General features: G+C 44.8%; 1 protein-coding gene across 3 annotated transcripts in view; it reads left to right on the top strand.

Moving 5' to 3' along the window:
• LOC140729162 (PALM2-AKAP2 fusion protein-like) overlaps positions 1 to 27231 on the top strand; it is a 543495-nt gene that overhangs the window by 506966 nt on the left and 9298 nt on the right. For all 3 annotated transcript variants that reach the window (XM_073048623.1, XM_073048621.1, XM_073048622.1), the window contains 2 exons: positions 7532 to 10001; positions 17061 to 17248. In XM_073048623.1, the coding sequence (XP_072904724.1) occupies positions 7532 to 10001; positions 17061 to 17248 (2658 nt within the window). The remainder of the gene's footprint in view (positions 1 to 7531; positions 10002 to 17060; positions 17249 to 27231) is intronic.

The following is a 27231-nucleotide window of genomic DNA, read 5'->3' as shown; positions in this document are numbered from 1 at the left end:
GGCTGCTGTTATCTCCTCCCTGATGGTAGCAATGTGAAGGAGGTTTGTCCTGGGAGGCTAGTGTCCATGATGGAGCTGACTGAGTTTACAACTTTCTGCAGCTTATTTTGATCCTGTGCAATGCCCCCCTCCCTGATACCAGGCGGTGCTGCAGCCATGCTGTCCACGGTACATCTGTAGAAATCTGCGAGTGTCTTTGGTAACACCCCAAATCTCCTCAAACTCCTAACGAAATATAGCTGCTGCTTCTTAGTATATAGCTATACCTTCTTAGTAACTGCATTGGCCCAGGATAGATCCTTTGAGATGTTGGCCACTTGGAATTTGAAATTCCTCACTCATTCTACCTCTGATCCATCTGAGGACTGGTGTGTGCTCCCTCATCTTACCCTTTCTGAAGTCTTACTGATGCTGAGTACAAGGTTGTTGCTGCAACACCACTCAACCGGCTGCTAGTTTTTCCCAACAGTCCCATGAACTCTCTTACATCCTTGCCATAAAGCTTCAAGAACTCATCCAAACTATAGCACTTCCAACGGTGTGACACACCTCAGGGTTACACAGGCAGCAGAGATGACTGTTCCGGTGTCTCTGGAGTGGGGCCAGAACCCACAACCTTCTGACTTGCCGTGGGCATTCTGCCTGCAGCTGCCAGACCAGATTATTCATCACTGGGAGTGCTTAATCTGCTGATCTGCCAACCAGTAACCGAGTTGGAATTTGGGAGCAAGATGCACTTTGCCCGACACGAATGTCAAAGGAAATCAACAGATGCATATTGTAACTGGCTGTTTGGGATAGTGTAGCTAATAGCAGACCCCCTGGAGACTTTTTTGTATCATGTGGCCCTTTTAGTTTTGTTTGAAATTAACAGTGACAATTTCTCAAATCCATAAGTAATAATGCTGGCAGATGCCGTTGTTAAATTGGTTGTGGCATAGTTCACAATGAACTCCAGCTGTGGGAAGATCAGCAAGTAAAATTGAAAGATAAAATGGCGTGAAGAAGCATCAGAAGTGGCTGGTCTGTCATTTCATCAAGTGAGAATAAATGGATTCACTCTTTCCCGAGGAGCAGAATCACACTCCTCTGCGGAAACACCTCCTGTCAAAGCACAGAACAAACTTGGGTAGAAAATTAAGACCCAAACCTATTGCTCGAGCACATCTGTAGACATCCAGATGTACCCCACCACCAACAAAAAGTCTTTGTGATTACTATTGCAGGGAATGCAGCAGCTAATTTGTGATTTGAAATACCTATTAAGGGCATTTAGGAGACTCTGAGATAGGCACGTGGATCATAGGAAAAATAGAGAGCTGTGTGGGAGGGAAGGATTAGGCTGAGCTTACAGTAGGTTAAAACGTTGGCAAATCGTCATCAGCCAAAGGGCCTAGACTGTTCCATGTAACATCAAGGCGTAACAAACATCTGTGTGACAACAATCAATTCATTGGTCTCGGTAATATTGACAAGGTTAAATTTTGCACAGACCTCTGGGGAGCAGCCCCTGCCTTTTACAAAAATGGTGCCATGGGATCTTTCACCTGGGACAGCTTAAGTTTGACATCTGACCCAAGAAGCGGTATCTCCAAAATGCTGCTCTGCTTGGAATATTGTTCTAGATTCTTGGTTTTGGGGTTGTAGAGTCGAACCTGCTGTTTCATAGGTAGGTGTTCTGCTAATTAAGCCACAGCTGACACTTGAATCTGTGCTTAAAAGGGGAAATATTTGCAAATATTTGGGGTCAATGCAGTGGCATGTGGCTGTGAATAATTCTTACACAGAGTTGGCACAGTAAGAGTGGACAGAATGGTCACCTTCTGTACAATTTTATTCTATCATTCCACCAAACAAAACAAGTTTGGCTACATTCCATTTTGGACTGGCAGCAAGAAGGCTGTTATACACAGGCCTTGCTGCCAGTGATGCATAATATACAGGTGATTGTATTCCTAATAAGGCCATTGTATCTGCATCCTAACAAAAACACACTCTCTATTAGTTAGTAGCAAATACTGTACATTTAGACCTTCATAGTAGACATGTAGATCTGAATATATGCTGAGCTTTCAAAGATGCTTCAGCAATTTGCTGTTCATGCTAAGATTGAGAGTGAAGTATTCCTCCTCCCCAATGGAGTGGGACAGAAAGACTATGAGCAGGTCTTGTGGGATCCTTCATGATGTTATTGCCCTGTTTCTGCCACCTTTCTGTATATATGCTGTTGATGGCGGCCAGGCTGGTACCAGTGATTCATTGGGCATTAGGGTAGAACCTTCCTGTCCGCCACAGAGCAATTTCCATACCAAACAGTGATGTAGCTTGTTAGGATGCTCCCTACGGCATTCCTGTAGAATGACATGAGTATAGATGCACAACCTAACCTGCATCTTAGTTCAGATACCACCTACCTAATCCTTGGTTCCACAAGCTCTAATATTCTGTTCTAACAAAAGTCATCTGTAAATTCCACTTCACCCCTTGTCTCGGCAGTCTTTTAAGACAAGAAGCTGCAAGTTTCCATTGGCTATTGTACCTCTTCTTCACATCTAACATTAACTTCTAATAGTTTTTTATATAGGACCCTGCTCCCCGAACAGAAAAAAAAATAGCCTCTCTCTGTCTACACTTTCAAATCTTTTCATTGTTTAAAATTAAAAAGTACCTTCTATTCTCAGAAAAGATGTGAGGCCATTGTGAGTGCCTCACTGATTAAAACCCAGTCATATAAAACCCTGTTAGGACAACGGTCAGAATCACATCCAGATGAGTCTAAATAATATAGTGAAACAAATTGAGAAGAGGCTGGATTCTGTTGCTCCTTGTAATTTATATAAATTTATATTAAATTTTGTACTGTAATGGTTTCACCTCTTTCACTTCAAACGGTTGAGGAAGTTTGGTATAGGCCTCCAAATCCCAAGAACTTTCTACAGGGGCACAACTGAGAGCATCCTGACTGAATGCATCACTGCCTGGTATGGGAACTGTACCTCCCTTAATCGCAGGATTCTGCAGAGAGTGGTGCAGACAGCCCTGCGCATCCGTAGTTGTAAGCTTCCCATGACTCAGGATATTTACAAAGACAGGTGTGTAAAAAGGACCTGTAGGATCATTGGAGACCCAACCACAATCTATCACACCAAATATTGTTGCATGAACGAAATCATTGGAGAGAGTTACTGGTAGATGCAAAGCAACTTCTTTATTCGACAAAACAAGGTACAGCAGGCATCATACAGAGACGCTTTCAGTGGAAAGATCTGCTGGCCCAAAGTGGGGCTCGATATTTATTTGCTAAGCACAAAGGACAATCCATATTTACAAAGTATAGACAATGCTTTCTTTTGAAACTACATACAAACTTCACACCTCCAGATTTGCATCCATCCCACAGATGCCAGCAGCTTCTGGATTGGGATCCAAAGCTTCTAAGGAATGCATTATTCCAAACTGAATCCACAATACATAGTCAAGGAACAGAAGACTGGTAGCCAAAGCCATTTGCCAAATGTAAATGACCTAAACCCAAAAATGGTATTCAAGCTGCTACCATCCAGGAAGTGATACCACAGCTTAAAAGCCAGGACCAACAGGCTCCGTCCGGGACAGCTTCTTCCACCAGGCTGTCAAACTGATGAACTCATGCTGATTTGAGTGTACTCTATATTACATTGACTGTTCTATTTATTATAAATTATTATAAATTACTATGATGGCACATGGCACATTTAGATGGAGACGTAACATAAAGAATTTTACTCCTCGGGTATGTTAAGGATGTAAGAAATAAAGTCAATTCAATTCAATACTGATCAGAGGAATCTCTTCTTGGGGTGATTTGAGGATCCTCTATCTTTCCCATTAACCTTCAATGAAACAAACACAGAACTGATGACACGCAGATTTCCTTTCCCTCTGTACGTGCTGAGCATACAAATCCCCAGACATTTGGTTGCATAGGATTCAACAAATATTGAGCAGGGATTAGAAGGGAAGTTCCGGTGATCAAAGCCAAATTTCTAGCCCATTGTGTTTTTTTTTCTCTGAATGATTTATCTCAGTCCCTCATAATTCCTGGCGGGGGACAGTTGTGAGAGACTGGACATGCATGGAGCCCTTCATTACTGCAGGGCAGTCCAAGCACTTTACAGCAGTGACCTGGTTTTGAAGTGTGTTCACTGTTGTCATGATGTTAATGCAATGATAGATAGATAGATAGATAGATACTTTATTCATCCCCATGGGGAAATTCAACTTTTTTTTTCCAATGTCCTATACACTTGTTGTAGCAAAACTAATTACATACAATACTTAACTCAGTAAAAAATATGATATGCATCTAAATCACTATCTCAAAAAGCATTAATAATAGCTTTTAAAAAGTTCTTAAGTCCTGGCGGTTGAATTGTAAAGCCTAATGGCATTGGGGAGTATTGACCTCTTCATCCTGTCTGAGGAGCATTGCATCGATAGTAACCTGTCGCTGAAACTGCTTCTCTGTCTCTGGATGGTGCTATGTAGAGGATGTTCCGAGTTTTACATAATTGACCGTAGCCTACTCAGCGCCCTTCGCTCAGCTACCGATGTTAAACTCTCCAGTACTTTGCCCACGACAGAGCCCGCCTTCCTTACCAGCTTATTAAGACGTGAGGCGTCCCTCTTCTTAATGCTTCCTCCCCAACACGCCACCACAAAGAAGAGGGCGCTCTCCACAACTGACCTATAGAACATCTTCAGCATCTCACTACAGACATTGAATGACGCCAACCTTCTAAGGAAGTACAGTCGACTCTGTGCCTTCCTGCACAAGGCATCTGTGTTGGCAGTCCAGTCTAGCTTCTCGTCTAACTGTACTCCCAGATACTTGTAGGTCTTAACCTGCTCCACACATTCTCCATTAATGATCACTGGCTCCATATGAGGCCTAGATCTCCTAAAGTCCACCACCATCTCCTTGGTCTTGGTGATCAGTTTGTGTTCAACAGACTCCCACAAACAAAGCACGGCAATGACCAGATTTTCTGTTTTTAGCAATGGTTATTGAAGGAGGATATTCAGTGCATTGTGTCTTGGCTACACAGCAGCAGAGCAAATACACAAAAAGATGCTTTCTTTGAAATAGTGCTGTGGCCAATTTGTGGGATAGCTTAGCTCTGAAGCTGGAAATAGAGGATCAGTAGTTACATCCTAGGATTGCATCTTCACCCCTGTGATATCTCCAAATAGATTTGAAAGAACAGTCATAATCAAACTTTCCCTAGTTCTTATACTCCTGTCTCCAAAACTGACAGGACTAAACGCACCAAATGATGTGGAGCTCACAGAGTTTGCCTGGTTATTCTTTGCAATTAAGTTTAATGATGGTACATCATTTTGTCTTGTTATAACAATAACCTGCCATTTACCAAAGAATAACAGCAAAAACTTGTATATATATGGCATAGCAAAGCATTTATGATGGCACAACGTTTGGTGGAGTCATTTGCAGATGACTCAAATATTGGTGGAGTTGTGGACAGTGTAGAGGGCTGTCAAAAGTTACAGCAAAACATAGATCAGTTACAGATATGGGCAGAGGAATGGCAGATGGAGTTTAATCCTAGCAACTATGAGTTTTTAGGAGGTCAAATATAATTAATATGCAACTAATGGCAGGATTCTTAATAGCATCGTTGTACAGAGGGATCTTGGGTTCAAGTCCATAGCTCCCCGAAAGTGGCTGTGTGAGTGGTAAAGAAAGCACGCTTGCCTTCATTAGTTGCGGCATTGAGTATGTGAATCAGGAAGTCAAGTGGCATCAATATTAAACAATGTCTAGGCTGCTTTTGGGGTATTGTGTGTAGTTCTGGTTTCCCCATTACAGGAAAGATATGGAAGCTTTGGAAAGGGTGTAGAAGAAGCAATATATTTGAGGATGGTTCATGACTTGAGTGAGAAACATGGAAGTGGAGATGGAGAGATTTGAAATGCCCATTCACAACCCTAACAAAGCATACCAACCTGGACAAAGATCCATTTAAAATCAGTGCTGTAGGTCATTTGCACAGTTTTTAGAGCAGCTGCCTCACGGCGTAAGAGTTTCTTTCTCCTGCACCTGCAACATGACCTCCTAAGTATTTCCAACATTTTCTGTTTATTTCAGATTTCCAGCACCTGCAGCTTTTTGGTTTTAATATTGAAAGTGTTTTATTTTATCTGCGTCCCAATCAAATGAAACACATAGTAAAATGGCCCCATAGATGTAATTGGAATCAGTTTATTGTTAATCGTTCAGGGGAAAATTTAGTTCTGTTTAGTACTACAAGGGAAATGTAATAACAGAATGCAGAATATAGTGTTACAGTTACCGAGAAAGTGCAGTGCAGGTAGAGAATAAGGTGCAAGAGATCCATTCAGGAAAGAAGCTGTCGTTGAGCCTGGTGGTGTGCATTTGCAAGCTTTTGTATCTCTTGCCTGTTGGAAGGGAGACTAAGAGAAAATGCCCGTGATAGGACTTGTTCGATTATGGTAGCTGCTTTACTGAGGCAGCAAGAGCTCCATGCAGAGAGACTCCATGGAAGGGAGGCTGATTTCCGTAATGGACTGAGCTGTGTCTACAAATCTTGGCAACATCTTGCTTTCAGCAGTGCATCTATAAAAGTATTGATGAGGGTCAAAGGTGTCATGCTGAATTTCCTTAGCCTTCTGAGAAACTAGAAGTGCTGGTGTATTTTTTTGGCCATAGCATCTACGTGGTTGAATCAAGATAGACTGTGGGTGGTAGTTACACCTAGGAACTTGAACCTTGGCACATACATGGGTCTCGCTTGTTTTGCTGACATTATTAGCTTAACAACATATCTCTAGGCTCTCTGTCTCCTTCCTTCACTCCATCTCATTATCATTTGAGATCCGGCCCATTATGGTGATGTCATCTATGAACTTATACAAGAGGTGATTGATAAGTTGATGGCCTAAGGTAGAAGGAGTCAATTTTAGAAAACCTAGCTCTTTTATTTTTCAACATAGGCCCCTCCTACATTTACACACTTAGTCCAGCGTACGAATCTTGGACCTCCAGAAAATGTCCACTCCAGGGGTAATTGATAAGTTCGTGGCCTAAGGTAGAAGGACATGAGTTATTAACTTCAAAGTTTCTGCATAATCACTCAAAGAGTTGAACTGCCTGTGCATGTAACAAGAGCTGTATAACTCATCTCCTTCTACCTTAGGCCACAAACTTATCAATCACCCATCTGTGGACACTTTCTGGAAGTCCAAGATCCATATGCTCCACCACCGCTGGACTAAGTGTGTAAATGTAGGAGGGACTATGTTGAAAAATAAATCTGCTAGGTTTTCTAAACTCGACTCCTTCTACCTTAGGCCACAAACTTATCAATCCTCATCCAATCAGTACACTGAGCTGTGACAGACTGAGTCAAAGTGAAGATAATATCGGTGAGAGGTGCTGTGTGTAGTTTTCTGTTGAATTGCCCGGACACCCTATCTAATTTAACGCTTGTTTCCCCTTCATTTTGCGCAGAAACCTGCAGCCAGGCTCCTGGAGGATGGCACTAAACTGAGGAGGGACAAGAGCAGCGGAAACTCCAATCATCAGACGTCTGGGCAGGAGGACAGAATGGAGGTGGACAACCAGCCGAGTGGTCCCATGACCGTGAACACAGCCGTGCCCAAGGTTGTGACCTCGGAGTCCACCCCCCTGGACAGCGAACCACTTTGCCATGGCAACAAAGAGCACAACGGCATCCAGAGCAGGCATGAATCACTGGACAGCGACGTTGCGAAGGAGATCAGGTACCTCGACGAGGTCTTGGAGGCAAATTGCTGTGACCCTGTTATGGAGAACGGGTCGAATGCACCGCCTTCTCTCGAGCCGTGCCCAGTCATGGCAGACAGCCGAGTTCCTCCCAGTCCCATGGCAGCAAACCCTGCGGATTCACCCCTCACCAGGGAGGAGCCCGCACTCACTGAGCAACAGGTGCAGGGCGAGAATGAGGTTAAGGTGAATGGTCTTTCACCGAGCTGCCCTGAAGCATCACCCATTGCCAATCAGAGCAGAGAGCAGACGGAAAATTCCAGAAAGCCTTCCAGGGACGGCGAGCCGGTCATCATCTCCCTGAAGAAGGAGGCCAGGTTCGAGCTACGGGCTTACCACGAGGACAAAAAGCCCTCCAAGCTCTTTGTGGAGGACGAGAAAAGCAAAAGCTACAAGATTAAGAAGAGCAGGGCCTCGGACGAGATCGCGGAGCTGGAACGAGCCCGACTGGAGGTCATCCGGAGCCAGGTGGTGAGGAAGAACCCAAGCATCACGGAGAAGTGGAAGCCCCCCCAAGAGAAGTCCCTCGAGCAGCAGTTGGACCCAGATAAGCTGGAATCACACAAGAAGTATGCCGAGCGCAAGCAGAGGAAGCAGGGAGGCCACCTGTCCCCCGTCTCACCGAAGCAGAAAGCCCCTGTGTTTGTGCCACCGGAGCCTGTCAGCATCAACAGGGAGGACATCGTCACAGAGCAAATTGACTTCTCTGCCGCCAGGAGGCAATTCCTGCAGATGGAGAGCGGGCCTGAGGTCACCGCGCATCATGGACAGAGGCGGACAGGGATTACCAGAGGGGGCTCTGCACTACCGGCGCAGAAGCTGGCGGAGGCCCCCCAGAAGGAGCGGACGGCCGTCTCAGGTGGAGCGGCGGGGGCGAGTGGGGCTCAGGGGCAGCCGATGCAGGTGAGTGTCAGCGAAGTGTCCCTCGTCAAGGTGTCCAAAGTAAGCATCGTGCCTGACGACGGCGAGAGCAGGGAGGTGCCCTCACCCCCCTGTGAGAGAAAGCAGACCGGGGGGCTGAGCTCGGAGCAGCCTCTGCACACAACTGCTGACCAACTGATCAGCAGCAGTCTGAAGGAAGAGTTAGTCAGAAAGGCCAACGTAGACGACGAAGGGTTTACCAGGGTCAGGGCTGTCTTGACAGTGCTGAATGAAGATGGTGACAGTGACACCTCTGACCACTGCTTCAAGTGTGTAAGTCTCCCCACCACAGTGGAAGAGGTAGATTCTGGTTTGGATGACTTATCCCTTCGATCCCAGGACACGACGGTGATGGAAACCCTGTCCAATGATTTCAGTATTGACAACGTGAGTGACAGCGGCGCTTCAAATGAGACAACAAATGTGTCCCTGGACTATTCTTTGGGTGGGTCTCAGGAATTCTCTCAACCGCAGACGCCCCAGGCTCTCACACCCAGCGACAGGGATGGAGAGGAGAGTCTTGACAAGAGGGAAGGAGGCCTGGGCTCACTCGGTGACGAGGAGTTATATAGGCAGCGGTCCCCTCTGCCACTGGACACCGAGCAGCAGCTTCAATACCAGGCAGAGATAGTGGTGAAGAATGCCATACAGCTCGCCCTGGCACAGGAGACCAACACAGCTCCTGCGACAGGTGAAGGTGCTCTAAGTGAGCCTGAGTCGGATTTGATGAGTGAGCCAGCCGACATTGCTCTGCCTGAACCACAGACTGGGCTGTCACCACCACCTCCAGTGCAGGACCAGAGACTCCACATTCCAAAGAGTGAGGTAGAGGCAGAGCCAGACCACCACAAGGACCATTGCCTCCCATCTCCCACGGCAACGACCAGACCGAGCAGTACCACGGCAGTCGTCAGCGGCAACAGTGGTGGCGGCTCACAGCCCTCGTTATACAGGCCGGAGTTCAGCCCCTTCAGTGACGTTGCCAGTTACCTGGAGCCCACAGACTATTCCAGAACCAATGTCTTTGTCAGCCATTCACAGGAGCCGGAGGTCATCGCCCAGTCCGGCCCCTTTAAGCTGCGCTCGCGCAGGCAGAAGACACTGTCGATGATCGAGCAGGAGATCAGGGCAGCCCAGGATCGAGAGGAGGAGCTTCGCCGCCAGAGAGAGGTCCTGAAGACGGTGCAGACTCTCCGCAGGAGCTCGGGGCCCCAGACACCGTCACTGGCATGTCCCCCCAGAGCAAAAGCCCCCGGTAAGACCCCGAACTCTCCTCATTGCATGAACCAGGCTCGTGGGTTTGGAATATGAGCCAAGCCAGAGGGATCATATTACAGCTCAGCTGGTGAACATCAGAGCTAATGGGGCAGTTAAACTATCCGAAAAGACAAATGTGTCTTGTGGCTTCTCTCTCTGCAGGATATTCAGAGAACTGAGGTAGGCCATTTAGCCAAAGTGGACTATGTCAGTCTTTACTCTCTAATATGCCTTCTTCCCCCAACCTTCTCCCATATGGAGATCCTTCCCCTGCATTTACCTAGCTTTGCTTTAGCTGTATATCTGCCATTAGGCTCCACCTTCTCACCACCCCACACCCAGAGAATAGTCTCCTAAATTCCTCACCGGACATATTAGCAACAGTCTAGTAATGTGGTCTCCAGTCTTGGTCTTCCCCGGCTGGTCCACATCTGCATTGTCCATCTTAAACACTGGATCATTCCTCAGCCTGGCCCTTTCCAAAAGAGATTGACAAAATTAACCAGGAGTTGTGCTGACCAAGATGGCAGGGTTGGGCACCGGCCAGAGTCCACTGCTGTAACCCTGGACCACCAACCTGACACCCAGCATTTCCCTCAGCGTCCCAGTGGGTAGGTCAGTGCTCAAGCTTGTAGGCTGAACTGAAGGTCTGGAGAGGAGCGGGGGTCTTTCCCACCTGGGCATCTCAACCCCAGGCATTTCCCTCAGCGTCCCAGTGGGTAGGTCAGTGCTCAAGCTTGTAGGCCGAGCTGAAGGTCTGGAGTGGAGCTATAGTCTTTCACACCTGGGCATCTCAACCCCAGGCATTTCCCTCAGCGTCCCAGTGGGAAGGTCAGTGCCCAGGCTCACAGGCCGAGCTGAAGATCTGGAGAAGAGCTATAGTCTTTCCCATCTGGGCATCTCGGCCTGTGCAGGTGCAAGTATCCGGTCTTGCCCAAGTGGTATTTGCAGGAGGGTCAGATGGGTAATACGCATGGTGCAACTCTCAGGGCAACAGACAAAAAGCACTAGGCCCCAAGCGCCACTGAACCAGCACAGCCTTGGAATGCTGAATGGCCTCTTTCTACATTAAACATTTCACCATAGCATAGAGTGTTAGAGATTAGCAGCTTTGAGATTTTCCCACCCAAATACACGGGGAAGGGAGTTCAAATCTCCCACTAACCTTCATGTGAAAGAGAGCTTCATGGGTTTTAAGTTTCTGCCTCTTTGCCCTGGACTTCTGAACCTTCACCCTAAATATTTCATCAGGTAGACCATCCCAAAACAGGGCATGTAGACTACGTCCTTCTCATTTAAACCCACTGGCCTGAGTGCTGTTCTGGTGTGATTCAGCCTCTGTAAGTCCGGAACAGGCAGGGTCACTGAAGGTACAAAGTCCAAATTGGCTGCAGTTTTGTTTTGAACAGTGTGTGGCTGCCTTTCCGGTGGCTGGCTCAGAGTTTGTCACACAGAGCCTGGGTGTTAGCTGTGACATTATCCTTCTGCTTCTTGGCAGTTGCACAGCCCTGTTGCTGGCAGTCCTGTATGCTGTGCCAGGATGAGGTCACCAGGAGCAAGGGTCCTTTCTCTGTTAAAATGTCAATGTTCCTCTGTCCCCCCTCTCAGTCACACACAGGAAATAAAATATCAGGAGGTCACAATCTTGTAGAATGACATACTCCCTTCAGTTCTGTTGGGAGGAGGACTCGAGCTGAGGGAAATGAGAAAAGGAATATTCTCAAACAGCATCTTCTTATGGAAAAAGCAGAATTCAGTTTGGGCTGTGTGGACCTACATTTGATGAGTAAAGGGATGGTTTTGCAGAGGTCTTCTCCTCTAAGCTGAGTTGGACATATCAGCCTTGTGTTGCATCTCTGGTATGCTGTCAGTTGCGGCCTACTTTTGGTGCTCCTGCCTCGGAATCAGGGGGTTACAGGTTGAAAGTCAAGCACAGGCTGCTCTTTCAGGGCCTTACCAGCAGGCATTGTCTTTTAGATGAGGCTTTTACCTTCTCGGTTAGGCTTTATTGGGCATTTTCTAAGAATGGCGATAGTTCTTACCATTGTCCTGAGACCGGTCTCTGAGCAAACATCATTAAAGGATGATATCTTCCTCTTCTATCACCCTCATGGAAGCTTGCTGTGCATAACTAGCTGATGTGATTTAGTGTGAAGCACTTCTGGACATGCTGGGTTTGGAAGATACTCCATATTATTCCAAATCTCTCCCTTATTTTTACATGAGGACTTAGTTCAATGCAGCTGGGGAAGAAAGTGAACATTTTATTCTCACCCCACCCACCCACCCACAAGAAACTGGGAGAATCAGGGAGGCCCAACAGACTGCAGATACTGGAATGTGGAGCAATCAACAATCTGCAGGAAAAACTCAGCAACAGTGAGAGTAAAGGAACTGACAATTCCTTTCTTCTTGCACGCTGCTTGACCCACTAAGTTCCTCTAGCAGATTTTTGTTGCTTTTAGTTCCACTTGTATGGCCCTGCCGGCTTTTAGATTGCACCTGATGTGAGATCCTTTGTTGGCAGAGGTGATAGACTTAATTACAGACTCGGCCAGAATTCATGACCTTCCGAGTGGGAGCCGAGAGGGCTGCTGGTGGAGCCAGGCCTGACACCTGCCTAACATGGTGCTACTTCCTTTCCTGAAATGTATAACAAATGCCAAATGTCAGCTTTGTCTACATAGAGTCAATCTGCAAATGTGCTGTCAAAATCCTTCCTTTTTAACGACTAGTTATGACCTCTTTGGATTTTGCAGCAATCTGCCAGGTTGCGTGTTTAATATTGTGGTACTGTGATCTATTTAAGACAGAACGCAATGAAGAAATCCCAAGGCGAAAAAAAGTGAAAATCCCATTAGATGATGAGATGCTCAGATTCAATAAGACTGTGGCACTGGTTAACACAGGGAAGGTGCAAAGACCTAGACTTCAATTCTCCAGACCTCAGTGGAGTTCATCCTGACTCTTTTCTACCATCTAGTGGCAGAAGTGAAAAGTTACTGATTATTAGTAACTGAGCCCTGAGACCTTGCCTCCTCCAACCTTTGTTACTCCAGGACTGAAATATTAAATAATTGAGTCTTAGAGAGATACAGCACACAGACCTTTCGACCCATTGATTCTGTGCTGATTCTCAGCCATCCATTTGCATTAATCCCTTTGCCCTTAATTCTTATATATTCAATGTGCAAAAATGTTGTCGCTTGTAAACAATTATTTATACAGGGTAACAAGATGCCTCGATACTTTCTAGCAAACCAAATTTGATGCTGAACCACAGAAAGAGATCTCGAGAGCAGGTTAGATAGGTTGTTGTAAATGAGGAAGGAGATGCTAAGAGTTTATGGAAGGAATTTCATGAGTTGAGTTAAGTTACCAGTGATGGGTAGAGTAAACAGTGGATTGCAGCAGGAGTCCAGAACTGGGGTAACAGAAGTATCTTGGAGGGTTATTGGACAGGACAAGTGTATGCAGGTAGTGAAATTTGGGGAATGGAGGAAATGTCCTGAAGTCATTCCCGCATATCACTAAGTGACAGAACTACCTGTGAGGTCAGACAACTGTGTGAAGAGAGAAACAGAGTGAATATATCGGATCAATGAGCACTCAACTGAATCCTACACTGAAGTATGGAATTGTAATGAAACTACCTGACAATTAATTGTTCCTTCTGAAATGGCCAGATCCTTGGAGTTGAACATTAGCGTAAATGTTTTATTACGTGAGAAATCCAAATGTAATTCATTACTTTACCAGTGCTAAGTCTCGAATTTAAAACACTGAAAATATTAGAAAGGCTCAGCAAGTTTGCCAAGATTTGTGAAAAGAGAAACAGTGTTAGAGAGACTGGGAAAGGGAGAAAACAAACCAGTTTTCAGTAGAAGGTAGAAGAGGGATGGGAAGAACAAAAGGAGTAAGGTGAAACCAAATGAGTTATTGTCACAGTTAGATGAACCATTAGAATCAACTTGGACTTATTTTGCCTGTGGAATGTGTTGCTGGTAACAGGGCTGTGGGACGTGACCACCATACGAGAAGCAGAGAAAGGAAAAAATTGGCAGGCTGTACTGATTCAGACTGACAGGAGGAGTACATTGCCTAAAGTAGTGAAACCGATATGAAGTCTCAAAGCTGCAGTGTGTCCTGGTGGAAGATGAGGTGTGGGGCTTCATTGTAATCGTATGAGTGGCCACAGACTGACAGGTCAGAGTGGGAGTGGGATGCAGGCAGCTGAACACAGGTGCGCCTCAAAGTAGCCACCAAACTGCCTCAGCTTTCTCTGTCCTGCCGCTGCCTGTAAGGAGTTCGTATGTTCTTCCCGTGACCTCGTGAGTTTCCTCCAGGTTCCTCACACAGTCCCACGACATGCCAGTTGGTAGGCTAATTGGTCATTGTAAATAGTTCGGTGATTAGCCGAGGATGAAATGGGGGGATTGCTGGGTGCCATGGCTGGAAGGGCCAGAAGGGCCTGTTTCATGCTCCATCTCAATAAGTAACGCAGGTGAGACCGCATTGTGAACTCCGAATTGCTGATTCACATGGAATGACTGTTTGGTCCCTGGATGATGGGAAGGAGAGTTGAAGAGATAGGTGTGGCTTTTCCTCTTGTGGGAAAGTGCCTTAAGATGAGGAACAGTTGATGGAGACAGAAGTGTGGACCAGAGAATTGCAAAAGGTGTAATCCCTTCAGAATACTCATAGGGTTGGGGGGGGGGGGGGGTGAGGAATGGGAATATCATGTCTTATTGATTTCATGGCCCTAGACTTCTTTCATTTATGATGAGATTCTGATAAAGACGGTGCCTTCTACAAAATATATTGCCATGAAGGAAAATGTGAATTACCGAACAAATTCTCCTTATTTTGGCTAGTCTGAACATCAGACAAGACCATCGATATATGGAACGTACGCGGTGGATTAGATTTAGTTAGTAGCCCTCACTATGCAAGACAGTGCCAGCTAAAGTTTAGGTAGCACAGTGCATTCCACTCCTGGAATTAAAGATTAACTGCAGGACACAAGTGTGATTGACACTGAGCAGAAATGTCAGAAGAGCATCCTTCATAAATTTTCTGTGAATGTCGTTATTACGTTATCTGGGGAAAAGCTTCAGGCAAGGACAGATTAGTTGACAGAAAGGAATCCAGTGGAAAGGAAAACTTTCATTTCTCTAGCACCTTTCTCACCTTAGGATATCACGACACATTCTACAGTTAGTGAAGTGCCAACACTCTTGTGGGAAACAAGTCTGCTGATTTGCACAGAGCAACGCATACAAGCATCCATGGGATATTGGACAATCACCTATTGCTTGTAGGGATTATGATCAAGGAATAAGATGCATGAAGAGATTATTGCTCTGCTGTGATATAATGGTGTGGGATCTATCAGACAGCAGGAGTCTCACTTCACTATCTCATCTGAAAGAGGTAGGACAGGTTGGTCTGGACCAGTGTAAATGCCAGGTGGACCAGGTGGATCTATTGTGTCTATTATATGTGTAAGCCAATGTTAAAACAGGATAGTGGAGAAAGTGATAAGGATTATCATGTTTCATAAGACCATGGTTAATAATACAGAAAGGTCACCAAAAACAGTTTGCATGGTTCTGGGAAAGAATGCAGAGGTGCTGATTGGAAGACTATAGACAAAGTGGTATAAAGCAGTGATGGTCACGTATCTCCATTGTACCTTCAGGTCCAAAGGGAACATTCAGTTTAATCTGCAGGAATTATTATTAACCACAGTCTTACGTACCATGATAATCTTAATCACTTTATACATTCCACTTTGCTGTTTTTTACATTGGATTACACATACACAACACAGAACCTGTGTCCCAACCGTGAATACACTTTGATAGTAACTGACTCGCAATGTATATTGTTATCCTCTATAATTCAAATTGTGTTTCAAAAAAAGGTGCTGTTATAACAATAACAAAGTGAGAGATGAACTTAGCTCTGGAAAGTAATTTCTGTATTCCCTCTTGCAATAGGCAAATTTGCTCTGTGTGAGGGAAGAGTAGAACTAGGGTTATGGACCATTGTCTCCATCTCTCACAATGATATGTCACCATGATACTCACTGGAAACCATGGCAATTCTGATCTACTCATGTACGGCAAGCAAACTACCTCTTGCACTACTATTGACGTCTGTGATTTTCCTTTTGCACTTGGGTCTTGTTTTGCAGTTGTTCACTGTCTTGTATAAATGTATGCTCTAGGTGTTATCTGAACCTACGTGCTTGTGATGCTCTCACAAGCAAGTTTTTCCATGGTATCCATGGTTTCCATGGTTCCCCTGCACATGGTGATAAATTCAACTTGAAACTGCAGTAATAGATTCAAGGTATGATAATACTGTCAAAGTTGGGTTTATTGTCATGTGCACAAATACTGGTATGCACAGGTGATATAAAAAAAACTCCTTGCAGCAGGCCCACAGGCTCATAAGATTGGATAATTTTCATTAGGGTCTCACCCCAACATGTTGACTGTTTATTCCCTTCCATACATGCTGCCTGACTTACAAATTGCTGAAGGAATTGTGTGTGTGTGTGTGTGTGTGTGTGTGTGTGTGTGTGTGTGTGTGTGTGTGTGTGTGTGTGTGTGTGTGTGTGTGTGTGTGTGTGTGTGTGTGTGTGTGTGTGTGACTCAAGATCCCCAGCATCTGTGGAATTTCTTGTGTTTATGGTTGAAGGGAAATAGCTGCTCTTGAACCTGGGGTGAGGGGTTTCAGGCGTCTGCACCTGCTGCTTGATAGCAACTGTGAGAAAATGGCATGGCCTGGCTGGTGGGGATCTGCACCTTCAGCACATTTTGTTGGAAGTTTCTTCTTTTATACCTGAATAACTTTCGATCTCAGGACATCAGTATAGTAACCAAAGTAGCTGGAAGAGAATTCTAAAAGTTGGTGCTACTCATAGCTATCAGACTTCAATGTCCTTCTGTGTTTTTTTTTAAAGAAGACCTCTGCCTAAGCATCACACAGAATATATTAATGAATCAATTGAAAAATTCCTCTTGCTATTCCTCCCTTTTCCATGCAGGGAAAATGGAAAAATCCAGTCCAGTGTCACCAGTGACTGAACGCCCAGTGCCCTCTCCACGGTCTGAACCCACACCTGTGGATCAGCAAACTTCAGGACAGTCTCGTTCCAGAGGCCTGATGGAGACATTACTGGAAGACTATGAAGTACAGAAGGTTAAGCGGCGAGAGAGGCGGGACGAGCCCAATGTAAGCACTTGTGTTTCTCATAACCGTAATGAACGTTATAACACTTGTAGTCTTGCTTCGAATCCCACACACCCTTGGCATTCTCTACGAAAGAGATGGAGCTCTTTGAAACAATGCAGGGGATTATATGCATGAAAAGAAATTGTTTCCACCTGAGATGAAGATCAATGGTAAGTTAGGTAGCTAGTAATAAATGCAAAGTATTCTGGAGTATTGTGTGGAACTCACTAAATGTTAGGAGTAGTGAAGTCTAATAGCACAGATGCACTAAAGGAAAATTAGAGGCTACAGTCTGGGAGGAGGTACAGGAGCATGAAGCCACACACTTAATGCTTTAGGAACAGCTGCTTCCCCTCCGCCATCAGATTGCTAGGAGTGAATGCATGAACACTACCTCACTATTTTTGCTCTCAAATTGCACTATTTATTTAACTTAATTTATATATACTTATTGTAATTTATAGTTTGCTTTTATGTATTGTGCTGTACTGCAGCCACAAAATAACAAATTTCACAACAAATGTCAGTAACATTACACCTGATTCTGAGAGGGGAGAATTAGACTGGAATTGGAGGGAAAGGAGCTGGAGGAATCTTTTGTGGAGCATAAACTCAGCTTTGATGCTGTTTTACCAAGTGCCCTATGTCTGTGCTGTAATTTCTATACAGAGTGTTGCCAGCAGCATTTATATAAGAAGCTAGTCTAGACTAGGATCTCTCCTGGTGTTTACCTGATCTTGACTAGTATCTCTCCTTGTGCTTCCCTGATCTTGACCAGGATCTGTCCCGGTGTTTACCTGATCTAAACTAGGATCTCCCCTGGTGCTTCCCTGATCTAGACTAGGATCTCATCTGGTGTTCCCTGATCTAGAACACAATCTCTCCTTGTGTTTCCCTGATCTGGACTAGGATCTCTCAGGGTTGCCCTAGAGTTCCAGGAACTCAACATGTGCTATCCTGAGAGGCTGGATAAACTTGGGTTGTTTTCTTTGGAGCGGCGGAGGCTGACGGGAGATCTGATAGAGGTTTATAAGATTATGAGAGGCATAGAGTGGACAGAGTATCTTTTTCCCAGGGTTGAAATGTCTAATACCAGAGGACACGCATTGAAGGTGAGAGGGAGTAGGTTCAAAGGGGATGTGAGGGGTAAGTTTTTTACTCAGAGTTGTGAATGCCTGGAAACGTAATAGAGGCAAATATATGAGAGGCTTTTAAGAGACATTTAGATAGGCACCTGAGTATGAGGAAGATATAGAAATATGGACATTGTATAGGTAGGAGGGGTTAGCTTTTGGGTTTTTTTCAGGTTTCTGGTTCGGTATGGCATTGTGGGCCAAAGCACCTGTTCCTTGCTGTAGTTGTTCCATGTTACATGATCTGTCAATCACCAGGGTGACCACACCCAAGAACAGTCACAGATAAACAAGAAAATCTTCATTTCTTACCTTGTTTATTATGTTGGGGATGGGGAGCGTTGTTGTGTGGTGCTGTTGAGAGATCTTGGTATACATTTGATCACCGCTGGCTACCCAGCCCCAAGCCAAGTGAGTCAAGTGGCCAGAAAATCCCTGACTTGTGACTGGCTGTTCCAGCTGTTTACGTATCCACCTCAGGGGTAAAGAGAGGTGACCATATCACATGGATGAACGTGGACATTTTTTTGTCATCTCTGTACTGGAATGTGGTTCTGTTTTCAGCTCAGGTGGTGCCAGTGAGCTTGGCACCGTTAGATTTAGCCGGTCTGATTGGCTGGTGGAATGTTCAGGAAACCTCTTTACAGTGCAGGTTAGCACTTCGATGAGATGAAGAGATTGTTGAGTGGGGATAGCAGGACCCCACAATATGAGAGACCAAACACAATGAGTAGTTGTGGACAGACTTCCACAGCAACACTGAAAGTGGTATCAAGAGTCTTATTTTTGTACTCTTGTTTTGGAAGTGTTTCTTCAGATGAGCAGGTTATCCAATGTGCCACCTTGTCTCCCTCTTTCCTCCCCCCCCCCCCCGATGTGTGCATCTCTTCACTCTGCATTGCAAGATAAACACATTGCCTCAATGACAGAAATATTATCAGAGGCTTGTCAAAACCAATCTGAGTTTCTCAACTCACATGTTAAAAGTGATAATAAGTTCAGTACATGATAGCAAACCAGATAAATTTTCTCATCCATCTGACATTCCTGCTATAATCCCATAATCAGTCTTCCCTGTAAATCATATCCCCACCCATATCCCATGAATTTTTCTCCATGTGAATCTCACATTCAGTATCTGGTCTTCACTGCAGATATTTTTTGCACAGCCTGCATAACACGGTCTCTTCTGACCCTTCCACCCCACCACACTGCAAACCTGCCCCCTTCAAAATCTCAAAGTAACAAATGTCAGATCACTTCTGTGATCTGAAACCCAATATACATATCCCTACACACACGTTAGAGAACCCTGACCAATACACACAAAATGATGGAGGAACTCAGCAGGTCAGGCAGCATCTATGGAAATGAATAGACCATCGATGTTTCAGGCCAAGACCCTTCTTCAGAACTCTAGATAATCCTGAATAAGTCTGTCCTTAAAAGAATGCCTTAAAATGAACATCTGAATAAACACTAATCTCAAGCATGTTATTCAACTTGGATATCATGCTTATGCAGGAAAGGTTTCCCAATATTCTCAAATGTTGCTGTCACTCTTTCGAAGGATGACTAATAATTACCCGTTCCTTTTCTCTACCGGTACACCAGCATTCTTTCCTCTGTCGGGGTCAATTCACAACTATCCTGTCAGTTACTTGCTGTTAATCAGCTGTAACCAGCATCTATAGCTTCTACATTACATATTTTGACAGGGTGGGGTAATTGATAGAGTGGCTGAGTTGCTAGATTTGAGATTTGTTGGACGTGAGTTCAAACCCCACACGAGCAACTGATAAAAGCAAGTAATCAAACACAGATTGAAAAGCCACAGTGCCTGGGAACTGTTGTCCAGAGAGGCTGAGCAAGCCGTTCAGCATTAAGGTTCACATTAAAAGCTGGCCTTACCAGACATTCACATTTTGTCAAGAAGTTAAAAGTATCAATAGTTGTTGCCAGGTAGAATTTAATGTGCTTCCAGCATAGAATTAGTTGGATAAAATTTATAACAAAGGAACCAACCATTCAGTTCTACTGGCCTAAGCTGGTCTTTACCCTCAACATCAGCTTCCTTCCCCCCCAGTTCTCCAGCTTCTCCTGTCACTGTACCTTCTATTCCATTCTCACTCTTGTGAAATGCTTTGTGAGATATCATCTGATTTCTCCTTAAACGCATTTCCGATACCAATCTCAAACTTTCCCTACAACAGTACTTCAGACTTTATAAAGGACGTTCTCCTCAATTCCTGGTCGGACATACTAGAGATTATCTCACATATTCTCGTAACTTCCCTCATCCCCAACCATCTGGGGAGAAGAGCCCTGTCTGGCAAATCGTGGGTGATCAGTTTAACCTCTCTTTGTGGGGCAGTCAGATTAGATATTCAAAGTGTTGCTATTTAGAGATTTCAAGGAGCAGCAGTAGTTCAGGGGAGGGTGATGGGAGAAATTTCCAGAATATCGGGCCTTGGCCTCTGAATGCACGTATAATTTGTAAAGGTTATGACAGAAAGCAAAGATGTTTTCACATGGCAGACAGGTTGATGCTCAGCAGACATGGTTTTAATGTACATAGCAACAGAATGGGCAATGTAGAGAAATTCCTCTTAATCCTCAGCTCCTCCTTCACCCCCCTACCTTTCTCTTCCCCTCCCATTCTGTCTTCCTCCGCCCCTCCTCTCCTTCCCCTTATCTCCACTCACCACCTCCTCTTCCTCTCCTATCCTCCACATTTCTTCTCCTCCCCTTTGTCTCCCTCCCCTCTACCCAGGAACTTCCTACCAGGAAATTCACTACAAGGTAAATTTCAGCTTCAGTGACAAGCCATTTTCCCTTCTCAGCCAACGACCCTGCCATTGTACATCAGCTGCTTGGGTTGGGATAATCACAAGGGAAGGGGGTCCCCAGGTACCGGACGCCCAATTAGCAGGGTACCCCATTCAGTAAAGGACCTTTGCCAACTGTTACTTACGTAGAAACCAACTCAGTCCCACAGATAGACACCCCTGTCCATTACCTCCCAGCTGATCATTGCTGTAGGCATTTGCCCCTGCCCCCAACCACTTGCTGCCCTGTCCCCAGAAATCTTAACCGACCTCACGTCACTTGGCATGGACCAGATGGGCCAAATGGCCTGTTTCTGGTCTGTGTGACTCTCGCTCAGAAGCAGCAGGATAAGGATCTGTTTAGGAGAGAACACCATGTCCTCTCCTTTGAGCCACACGAGGAGAAAGGTGTCTCAAGAGTGGAGGAGAAAATGAAATCCGTTTGTATTTAAACTGAAGTACAAAATACTCTTCAGCCGGCATGCGATCAATATCCTCACATTTCCTGTGTGTCTGTCTAAAAGCCTCTTAATTACCACCATCATATCTGCTTCCACCTTGCCCCCGACAGCTCGTTCCAGGCACCTACCACTTTGTGTAAAGAGAAAGACTTGCCCCACGCCTCTTTAAACCACCTCCCTCTCACCTTAAATTCCAGTCCTCCAGTATTTGACTTTTTCCAAGGCCAGAAGTGATTCTGACTGGCCACATAAATAAAAGGGAATTAGAACAGATACTCGTTGGGGTTGAAAGGCCCCAGTGAGTATCTGTACTAATCCCCTTTTATGTAGATTGAGTAGCCAGTGGTGTGATGTGTGACTCATTACTTTAACAATAATGATGGAATGCAAAGGAATTTAAAGACAAATATTAACTACCAAGTTATAAGTACAATACAAACTTTCAGAGGGCACTCCATTGCAGTACTTGAGGGAGTGCTGCCTCAGAAATGCCATCAAATGGATGCTCGACTACCCACTGACACAGTTATAGAGTTCAGAGTAATACAGTACAGAAACAGGCTTTTTGGCCCAACTGGTTTCTGTCGACCTCAGATCCTCCCTGCTTAGTCCCTGTTTCCCATGTCTCTGGCCATTTATTCTAGGAACTCACTGCCCTCTGTGTAAAGAAGTTACCTCTTTGGGCTCTCAAACCTCTCCCCTCTTATCTGTGCCCTCCAGGTTTGGGCTCCCCAACCATAGGGAAAAGACTGTCCATTCATCTTATTTGTAACCCTCATGATTTTATAAACTTCTATGATGTCACCTCTCATTCTGCTGTGCTCCAAGGATGTCCAGCCTCTCCCTAGAACTCAGACCCTCTAGTCCAGGTAACATCCTCGTAAATCTCTTCTGCATCCTCTTCAGCTTGACGACGTCTTTCCTATACTGGGTGACCAAAACTGTACACAATACTTCAAGTGTAGTCTCACCAATAACGGTTATAACTGCAAAAAACTGTCCACATTTCCTAAACTTGGTGCCCTGGCTGACGAAGGCCATTGCCTAAACACCTTCTTTACTACCCTGTCTATTCAGCGAATTGTGTTTTTGTTCCACCACACTCATCGGTGCTTTGCTATTCAATGCACAATCCTACCCTGGTCTGACTGTCCAAATGCATCAATTCACACTTAACTAGGTCGAAAGCCATTCACTATTCCTCTGTCCATCTCCCTTACTGAACAAGATCTCTTTGCAATTCACTGTAACCTGCTTCATTATCGACAAGACTCCCTAATTTAGTATCGTCAGCCAATTTGCTAATCATGAAGTTCATTCACATCCAAATCATTTACTTTATAGTAATCTGGAGATCACTAACCTGCATTTCAATTTCTTACCCAACTCCCTCTACTCACTCGACAGGACTCCATATCTTCCTTTACTTGGGTCACTTGTGCCAACATGTATAACAACCTCTGGCTGTTCGCCCTCCCCCTCAAGGATTTTCTACAGCTGCTCAGAGACATCCTTGTCCCTGGCACCTGGGAGGAGCCCACCATCCTGACATCCTGCGACCTCAGAATCTCATGCCTCTTCCTCCCTCACTATGGAGTCTCCTATCACTCTCAGCCTGTCTGATTGTACCCTACCCTTCAGCGTCCGAGCCCGTCACAGTACCAGAGACCTGACTACTGCTGTTAAACCTTGAAAGGACACCCTCCTCAAAGGTATCCAAAAGGGTATAGCTGTTAGTGATGGGAATGGCCACAGAAGAACCATCCATTGACTGCCTGCACCCTTTATTTCTCCTGGTGGTCGTCCGCCTGTAAACCCTCAATTTCCCAGATGATCCTGAGTACCAAGGATAAACAACAAAATAAAACTTTACCTGCTCTTACCTCTGCCTTCTCACTGAAGCCTTTTTAAAGAGCTGCTTTCTCGCCCCACATCTGGGCCACTTAGTCCATCTCGTAAAGCTGAATCTGGTTTAACATCGCCGACCTATGTAGTGAACAACAGATTTCACAATGTATATCAGTAATGTTAAACCGGGTTGATTCATTGAGGATGGAATCAAGGGAGGGGAACTGGTGGAAGGCATGTGTTGATGAAGGGCAGATGGAGAGGTTGGGAGAAGGGAAAGAGGTGGGGTTCAGCTGGATCGGGGGAGAGAGTGAAACGGGACAGAGGGGGAGCACATTACAAGAAGTTTGAGAGTTCAGTGTTCATGCTGTCAAGTTGGAGATCACCCACACCGTGACCTGGCAGTGTAGGAGGCTGTGGACAGGCATACCAGTCTGGGAATGTGAAGTAGAATTGAATTGGCTGTCCATCAGGAGAATTAAGTGAAGTGGTCAGCCATGCCCTAAAGGCACGAAAGCAGTGATAGAAACAGAAATTTACTTTTTAAATTGATGCATTAGTGGAGAAGTGGTGGTGGAACCTTTCATTGGTTTGGGGTTTGTGAGAGAGAGAGTGAAATAACTGAAATAAACAGACTGTTGCAGAAACGTATCATGCATATCTTCCGCAATTATTTTATCACTTTCACCCAGACGTGAAGTTTTGTGAGCTAGTTGTATTTTATTTCAAATAAAAATGCTTTTTCTACAGATCAGTACAATATAGATATGTTCTTCATTTAAAGTGAAAGAGGAAAGAGGAAGCCCTAAGATGTTCTGCTATTTTAACGTTGAACTGTTTTACATGGTACAGATGGAGTAATTACTCAGCCTCGCCACAGATGGGGAACCTGGGAATGTGAGTTTTGTAAAGTTGTAACGGTTCAAGTATTAATTAGTTAATCCACAACCCATTTCTCATTAGTTATAAATCTGCCTAACCATTAATCCCTCCCTCTCCCTCATTCATATGCTTCATTTTTAACTTGCCTAATCAATCCCTGCCTACAGCCTAAATATGGGCTGCCCGCCAGCAGCTACTGACGAGCTGATGTTCAACACGCTTCTTGACATGTGTCCATCATTAACAATAAAACCATCTCTTTCCAAGGCTACAGGGGTCATGGGAATATCCCCCGAAGCGACTCATTCAGCCAACATTGGCAAGGTGACCACTGATCTGTCGTGGGTGGGTTATTCTCAATACGCTCCTGTGACCCTGGTCTTCACTCCCATACACTTAACAAGAAGCTCTTGTAGGGTTACAATGTCTATAACCATTAAGCAAACTTGGGATGCAAAACCTTGGTACTTTGTGGCTATGTCTATTTACCTGCGAGCCACATTACATACAATGGCAAAACAAAATCCACAACAGCCAGTCAATACAATTCCCTCAATACTGCCAACACTGAGAGATCCCACTGATTGTCTGTGAAACTGGAAGCATCTTCTGTGACCTCCACATGGTAAGGTGATGTACTTCTGCAACTAACACATCTGCAATATTAGAGCAGGGCTAAAAGGGCTCATTAATGACAGTTGTTGGAGTGATTTGGGTAAATAGAACCATCAAATATTACAGAACAAAAACAGACTATTTAACCCGGCAAATCCATTCCAGCTGAACATTACCATTCATAACCACAAGCTCTTGATCTGTGGCCCACCAGCCTCTCAAGCCTGCCCCTTTATCCTGAGCTACTGTATGCTTTAATTACATTTGCCCTCTCTCATTTTATGGCTGGCTCACGATTAAAGCTGAACTGAAAGTGACTCTCTTAGATATGGCTCACATTATATAATGCAGTGGGGAGATGCAGTTCTTTGAACTGTAATTGCATGAGAATCCTGTCCTCGCTTCATGTCCCTCAGACACATGAAACTCAACCCAAGAGTATGATTGTGGGACAACAGCTTGATTGTTTAGGAATGAAAGCGCTCCACTGGGAAAGTCAGGAATTTACCAGCCTGCAGGATTGGGAATGCTTAGTCATTGAGGATAACCAATACTGAAATTGATTATTTTGGAATCATAGGTTTTTGGGATTGGACTGTGATCTAATTGAATGGCAGAGCAGATTTGAGGGAACATGTGACCTATTCCTGCTCCATTTTCCTCTCCAGAAAATCTGAAAGTGATGATAGGGTACAAGATAAATTCAATTATTTTTTTCTTACTTGACACAATCACACACCTCACCAAATGTTCTTTGCTCTTCTGTTACCATGTGGAGATTAGAGTGAATTGACACTGAATCGAAGCCAGCGTGGGTGATGAAGGCAGGTCTATAGGGGGAGAAAGTGCTTCCAATTCTTCTGTAGCCCACTTTGTGTTAACTGCAGCTGAATTCTGAGGATTTGTAACCCAAGTGTTCAACATTCTTTATAATATAAAAACCGATGCCGCACGTCTCTAATTCTACCTAGGCTGGGATCAAACGTGGTACCTGATATCAGCTATATTTGATGTATTGTTGGACCTACAGCAGCACACTCTCTTTGAAAATTAATTGGAATATTGGCTTCAAGGAAATGATGACTGTGTCAGTAAGCCATGAATGAGTGTGTGTGAGAGCGGAGGTGTTTCCATTTGCCAACCCTTGCACTGAGTCTGACTATCACTTTGTGAGGTGATAGATGTGCAACATTCACCTGCCACTCTTTTATAAAATTACTGCACCTATCCTATGGAAAGGATCACTCCACCAAATTAATAAATAACCTCAAGAAAATCGAAGTTATTCAGAATTGAATCGTTCATTCTAAACATACGAAATTCTGGAGATGCTGGAAATCTTGAGCGACACACACAAAACGTCAGAGGAACTTGTAAGTCAGTGTGTTTATTTCCTTAAATAGATGCCACCTGACTTGCTGGATTCCTCCAGCATTTTGTGTGTTGCTCAATTAATCATTCATTCTGCTTTATTCCAATTAATTGTGTTTATAATGTGGGTCAGTTTAAAAATGTCCACATTGGAACAAAAAGGCCCATATTCCCTTTTTCTGGACTGGTGTTATTCACACAAGGAAGACTGAAGCACAGTTTCAACATGCAGGATGGATACCACCCCGTAGTATTGTGAATCAATCCAGCCTAGGACGGTCAGTAGTGTACTGTATTTAACCCGCTCTTTACTTAAGCAGCCACTTTCTCCTCAAAGTGACCTCCCAGTTGAGTTGGGATTAATGATTTGCAGAGCTAATTTCTGATTTAAATGGTTTTCAGTTTATTATCAGAGAATATATACAGTATACAACCTGAAATTCTTAGTCTTCGCAGACATCCATGATAAACAGAAGAACCCCAAAAGACTGACGGACAGAAAAATGTCAGAACACCAAAGCCCCCCCTCCCCCTTCCCTGTGCAAGAAGCAGCAAAGCATCACCACTCCCCCCTCCCCCCACACTCATTTCAGCAAAAAGCATCAGCACCCACCAAGCAAGCAATAGCAAAGCCCCGAAAGAGAGACCATGATCTGCAGTCCAGCACAAACTATTGTTCACCCGACGGTTCGACGCTCTCCCCTTCCCCCTCCCCTTCATTTCACAGCGAAAGGGGAGACCAACAACAGTTGCTGTTGCGATGTTACGGTCTGCCACATCGCTTTTTATTCCGAGATTCTCCAACTCGAGAATCGGCAGAAAGCTCTCTCCCACCATTGGGACAT

This window comes from Hemitrygon akajei, chromosome 6, assembly GCF_048418815.1.
Source record: "Hemitrygon akajei chromosome 6, sHemAka1.3, whole genome shotgun sequence".
NCBI classification, from domain to species: Eukaryota; Metazoa; Chordata; class Chondrichthyes; order Myliobatiformes; family Dasyatidae; genus Hemitrygon; species Hemitrygon akajei.
The sequence above is the reverse complement of the archived record's forward strand: the minus strand, read 5'-3'. Positions and strand labels throughout refer to the sequence as shown.